Source organism: Felis catus, chromosome A1 (assembly GCF_018350175.1).
Source record: "Felis catus isolate Fca126 chromosome A1, F.catus_Fca126_mat1.0, whole genome shotgun sequence".
In the NCBI taxonomy this organism is placed as follows: Eukaryota; Metazoa; Chordata; class Mammalia; order Carnivora; family Felidae; genus Felis; species Felis catus.
The window spans coordinates 79,147,911-79,153,910 of NC_058368.1; the positions used below are offsets into that span (position 1 = coordinate 79,147,911).

Here is a 6,000-nt window from a genome sequence, read left to right on the forward strand (position 1 = left end):
TTTTCTGCATATAACTGGCTCATTATACATTCTTCCCCTGTCGTTCCTGTAGTCTCACTAGAGAAGAAAGCCTGCATTTTTGACTTACTGACTCTTAAGGGATTCTGTTACTTTGGCTATTTTCCTCATATTGCTAGAACCTTAGAACCTCCAAACTCCACGTAACCCCTCGGGGCTCCCGCCATTGCTGTTGGCATGCATTCTTGTTCCGCAGAAAATTTATAGTCTGCAAGACGTTCCAAGCATGTTACTCCTATTTACCCCTGGATTTAATTCCGGTGTCTTTAATTCTCTCTTAAATTTCCATTTTTCCGTCCGGGATCATTTTCTTTCACTTAAAAAAAAAAAAATTAAAGACTTCTGACAGCAAATATCCTCCTTTTTGTTGTCTAAAAACAACTTTACTTCATTTTTATTTCTGAGGGGTATTTTTATTCGAGAACAGAGTCTTAGGCTGAATTCCTTTCTCCCGGTACTGTCACCTGTGATTTGCGGTTTCCTGGCTTCTGCTTAGAAGTTCGTTTTGCCTCTCGCTGTTGTTCCTCTGAAGGCAACGTGTCTTTTTTTAGGGTTTTAAAGCTTTTCTGCTTTGCCTTTGCTTTCCTAGGATCCGCCTCGTGTTTTCTTATTGGTGGTGGTGGCCTGCGTGTGGTCTGCCTTCTGTGTGGTTTGCTGAGCCCCTGAAGTGTGTGCATTGATTCCATTTGCAAGTTGGGGGACTTATCTGTTGGGATATTGCCTTGCCACGTTCTTTGTACACCTCTTCCTTCTGGGGCTCCTTTTATGTGGGTATATTCTGCTATCTCCTCGATTTGTCCATCTTTTCCTCTCCCCTAGGCATTTCATCATAAGTACTTTCAAGTTGTTATCAACTAGCCCTACATCTGGATCATCTGTGAATCCATTTTATCTTTTGACTCTCGGGTAAATTTCCTTGTCTCTGCATGTAATTTCTGATCGTAGAGTAAGCATGTGTGTTAACAAACTGTAGATGCTGTGGACCATGGTTTTATTTATTTACTTATTTATTTATGTTTATTATTATTTTTTGGCTTATTTCCTTTTGAGACAGAGAGAGAAAGCACAAGGGGTGGAGAAGGAGAGAGGGAGGGAGACAGAGAATCCCAAGCAGGCTCTGAGCTGTCAGCACAGAGCCCGACACAGGGCTCGAACTCACACCCTGTGAGATCATGCCCTGGGCCTCGGTCTGACACCTAACGGACTGAGCCGCCCAGGCGCCCCTGCAGACGATGTTTTCTACCCCAGAGATTCCACCATCGCGCTAGGAAGCTGAGGCAGGGAGGACCTCCAGAATCCAGTCACAGATAGAGCTGCAGCGGAGAACCAGCCTGCGTCTACTCCATCCCTGATCTCCAGGCAGCACCGCCTGCCATGCTTTGGCCCAGAGCCTGCCAGGTGTCTGTGCTCCTTAGCCCCGATGGAGTGCAGATGTGTTCCAGCTGTGCATTTCAGAGCTCCCAGGCCCACGTGCCCCACTCAGCTGCAAAATCTGCAGACCAGTCAGGGGCTTGAGGCTCCTATCTCCCCGGTCAGATACTTGCTTCGGAAGCGCCTCCAACCATGCAGGGGAATTTCACGCTGCTTTTCATAAGCCTTTGGCTTAAGTCACCACGCGTGCGTACAGCTGAAGAATGTAACAGATGTCCCTTGGGGAAAATGGCCATCCTTTGAGGGTCCTCAATTTCCCAATTTGTGCCTCTAGTCTCATACAACTGCAACACATTGTATGGTTCCTCTCTCTTCTAGAAAAGGCTCTCTAGACCTACAAAAGAACTCAGAATTGGCAAATGTCCCGGGGGGGGGGGGGGTGGGGAAAGCAGCTGGTAATGATCTGTTCAGAAAGAGTCTCCCCATCCAGAATTTCAGTTTTTCTGGTTCTCAGTTTGCCAGAGCTATCTGATGCTTTAAATACATGATTTGGGTAATTTATCTCTCTTTTTTTTTTTTCCTTCTAGTAAGTAAACTGCCATGACCTATCAAATCCCATGCAGATATGAAAGTTTTGTTTTGTTTCTAATTAGATCATCCTCAAGCTAAGTTACTTAAGAAAGATGATCTCTCAAGGACACTTGGCGGGAAAAAATCAGCTGAGACTGGTAGAATTAAATGTTCTCTCACAAGAATAAATCCCATGACAGTATTTTCCAAAGATCGCTACTATGTGCTAACCATGGGTCAAGGAACATGTATACAATGCTTAAAAACCATAGAGTGAACAGGATTGAGGCTAAATGTAATCGCCGAGCATACACTGGTGGAGGGAATAGAGGGGTTAAAATACATTGGTGGAGGAAGCATACAGATTCCACATGAACCCCACTGAGGAAAGGAACAAAGAAGACCATGGCATAGGGATGCTGGTCGTTAGCATACATCGAACTCTGCCCCACAGCTATTCGGTCAGTGATAAGCAGCATAAAGTAATACTTAAAAAGACAGACTCTAGAGCTTGACTGGTTGGTTACACCATTTCCCATGGAACTTTGGGCAAATTACACTTTACATTTTTGGGCCTCAATTTCATCTGCAAAAGGGTGGCACTGCTTTATACAATTCTCAGGACGACTGCTGAGTTAATGTTTCTAAGGTGCTTAGAAAAGGACCTGGTACATATTTAGCACCCCAAATAATTACTGAAAAATAGTTTGGGGGCACCTGGGTGGCTCAGTCAGTGAAGCATCCGGCTCTTGGTTTCCGCTCAGGTCATGATCTCACAGTTTGTGAGTTCCAGCCCCGCATCAGGCTCTGCACTGAAAGCATGGGGCCTGCTTGGGATTCTCTCTCTCTCTGCCCCTCCCAGCTTACTCTCTCTCTCTCTCAAAATAAATAAACAATAATAATAATTTTTACATCCTCTCTTTCTTGGCTCACTTTTGTGACTGTAGGGTCAGTCTGGCTTCCACAAAAGCCTTCCCAGCAGGAGGATGCCTCATTTCCAGGTTGTTCTGGTGCATTCCTGGACACTGGAGAAAAATACCCTTTTAAGGGGTTGGGGGATACTACTTCGGCATTGATTCCTGGAGGTGGCTTCAGGGATCAGACCATCATAGTCCTGTTTCCCACACTTAGGTTTCTTTTTTTTGGGGGGGGGGGGGTTGTGTTTTTTTCTGATTATATGTACATCCAGTCTGAGGGATCTATTTTTGCTAGTAACCAGCTCCAGAAATCTAGTTCTGCACTCCCAGTATGGGTTTGAATTCCCAGCTTCTGTGGTTTACCACCACATCTCCACCTTCTGCCATCTTTTTGTTTTTTTTATTCTAGCTTTAATTCTTCTTTTGCGGGTAAACAGTAGGCTCACATGTCCAGGTTAAAGGTGTTCGCTCTAGAACCATCCTGGAGCACCAACTGTGCTTGCTGCTTTTGAGTGACTGCTTCTACCCAGGAGCCAACTGCCATGTCCTGCTTTCCTGTATTCTCTTTTGTTTTGTTGGGGAGGCTGGAAGGGGCACCAGAACAGAGCAGTAGGTATTTTGGAAGTGGGTTGAGACTTCTTGTTTCTTCTGAATTTTCCTGTGTTCCCACTGTGATGTCTGGCATACTCACTTTAGAATGGCCGGAAAAAAATGGTATCCTGAGGAAGCAAGAGGGAATTGCACCGCATGATGCTCTCCTAGTCTGTCTCTGTAGGCGCAAGGTCAGAGAGCACATAGCTGCTAGTTGAGATCACTGCTTTGAGTTGCTGCTGCAAAGGAGTATGTGCTGATTCTCCATTGGGGTTGCAGGTGCCCGGGTCATACTAGCGCGTTGGATATTGCGGTGGCTGTCCCTTGCCACACCCAACTCTTGGAAACCACTTCTATATTAGTGTGGTCCTCTGTTAACACGGACCGTGAAGGGGCCCTCCGGAGCAGGGCTCCATCCTTGGGTTATCCTGCTGTAGTCAGGAGTAGGGTCACGTTCCCACAGATGGGAAGGCTGAACCCTAGCATCTGGCAAGCCTCGAAGAACCCAAAAGCACCCATTACAAACAGGGTTACAATTGTGATAAATGAGGGGAAAGTGTGAGATGTCGTAAGAACATGCATAATGACAGAGGGCGAAGGGCATACACACGTTTGAGTGTTTCTGGAATCGCCTGGAGGTTCATCTCCTGGGCCGGTGCACCTGTCGTACATACTATGTTGTCTGCCATCTTACTTCAGCGGCACCCTGCCCAGCGGCCCTATAGTTTCTTGACAGCAGTGCCTGGAGGCCTCTGAGTAGCGCCTGAGCCCCCCTCACACCCAGCCCGGCCCCTGTGTGGCTCTTCTCCTCTCTCCACTCGCTCACTGTGTTTGCTGTTCCTCCCCTCCCCCCACACCCCAGGTCATCCATCAGCTGAGGCTCTCAGAGAACGAAAGCGTCGCCCTGCAGGAGCTCCTGGACTGGAGGCGGAAGCTCTGCGAGGGGAGAGGAGACTGGCAGCACCTCCTGCAGCCCTCGGAGCCCAGGGCGCCGCCCCCTCCTCCCTGCAAGAAGCCCACGCTGGTGAAGAAGCCCGACGGGGCCTCCTGCGGCCGGCTGCCTTCCGAGCTGTGGGACTCCACCATGTGAGGGCCGCACAGCAGGTGGACGCAGCGACACTGCCAGGTGGTGGCCGCCGCCGAGGCTGCCCCGTCCCCGGTGCTTCCCGCGGCGTGGACGCAGAGCCACCCAGGACGCGCCAGCAGAGGCCACCAGGGCCCGCCTGTGCTTGTGCGCATGCGCGCACGTGCGTGTTTGCGCCGTGCGCGTGCGCGTTCTTTCTCGCCGGTTCCGGCGGAATCCATCCGTTCTGGCTCCTGGGCTCCGTGGCCCAGGGGCCGTGTTTCCCCTACGTGGCGAGAGAAGGGCCTGGAAAAGTGTGGGGGGAGGAAGGGCGCGCCCGCCGTACAGTAGCGCCGCCCACGTGTTCCTCGCTGGCCCGTCGATTTTCTAGAACACGCTGTGCGGGACACACGTTCCGTTTCTTTGTAGGTGTCGTGTTTCCTTGGACTTTACAAACCTGATCACGATGTACATGTTTATTACCCTGTTTTATAACTTTATGCAATTGGTGGTGCTCCCTTCGAAACACCCGTTTGAAAGAGCTCGTTTCTAGAATTTTCTTTCCTCCACATGCTTTTCTTTGTTTCTCCTGGAGGACCTAAAGCCCTCGAGACTGTGCCCCTGCTTCAGCCCCGCCAGCGCCAAGCCTGTACACGCATGCACGGAGTCCCGAGTTTTTCATTTCCCTGATGAGGAGGCCGCTCCTCCCTGCGCCGTGTCTCTGCTTACGTGCCTCGCGAGCTCCTTCCGTCCGTCGTGGCCTCTCCTGGCGCCACCATCGGTCACAGGAGCTCAGAGACGTGTGGCTTCACATCCGTAGCTGGTGGGGTGACAGGGTCGCTCCAGTGAGAGGTCTACGCGATCCAGAGGAGCTCGCTGAGACTTGCCGCCTGGGGCAGAGATGCTGCATCCCCGGGTGGCCGTCCCCTCGGAGCTGCGCTGCATGGCTCACCTGCTGTATGTGCTCAACCCCCCTGTAACACGACCACCCCGTTTATCCATGTGCTTCTGTGGCTGCGGGGACGTCCTCAGCCGTGCTGTCAGACTGCGCTGTGTCGCTACTAGGAACTCTGTGTTCAGACCAGCCTCTGCGAAGTCACCGTACCAATAAAAGGTGCAGCTGTGTTCTTCTGGTTGTGTTTATTTGTTGCTGCTGCCGTCTCCCTGGCGCGACCGGCAGGGGCAGTGACAGGCCATCCCGTCTCTGCTGCCCACCTTCTTCTGTTCTTACGGCATTTTGCAGGCTACAGGCCCTAGTGGTTTAAAATAAGGATTTTATGGATTACTCAGACTTAACCGCCATGTAGGCCTATGTCAGTTTTTAAGAATAATTGTCATTTAGGAATAATGAGGCCGCCAGATCTGGAGACAGTTTCCATTAAAACAGATAGTTTCTTACCTGCCAGGGGGAGAAGCTCAGGGTCGGCTAGGCAGCAAAGGGGGCCAGGGAACTTCGGAGCCGAAGCTTTT

General features: G+C 50.4%; 1 protein-coding gene across 3 annotated transcripts in view; it reads left to right on the forward strand.

The window, feature by feature from the left end:
• Positions 1-5,655, forward strand: part of MYO16 (myosin XVI) — a 615,221-nt gene extending 609,566 nt beyond the window's left edge. For all 3 annotated transcript variants that reach the window (XM_023253136.2, XM_045055816.1, XM_045055813.1), the window contains exon 35: positions 4,330-5,655. In XM_023253136.2, the coding sequence (XP_023108904.2) occupies positions 4,330-4,557 (228 nt within the window). In that variant the 3' untranslated portion in view covers positions 4,558-5,655. The remainder of the gene's footprint in view (positions 1-4,329) is intronic.
• The last annotated feature ends 345 nt before the right edge of the window (positions 5,656-6,000 follow it).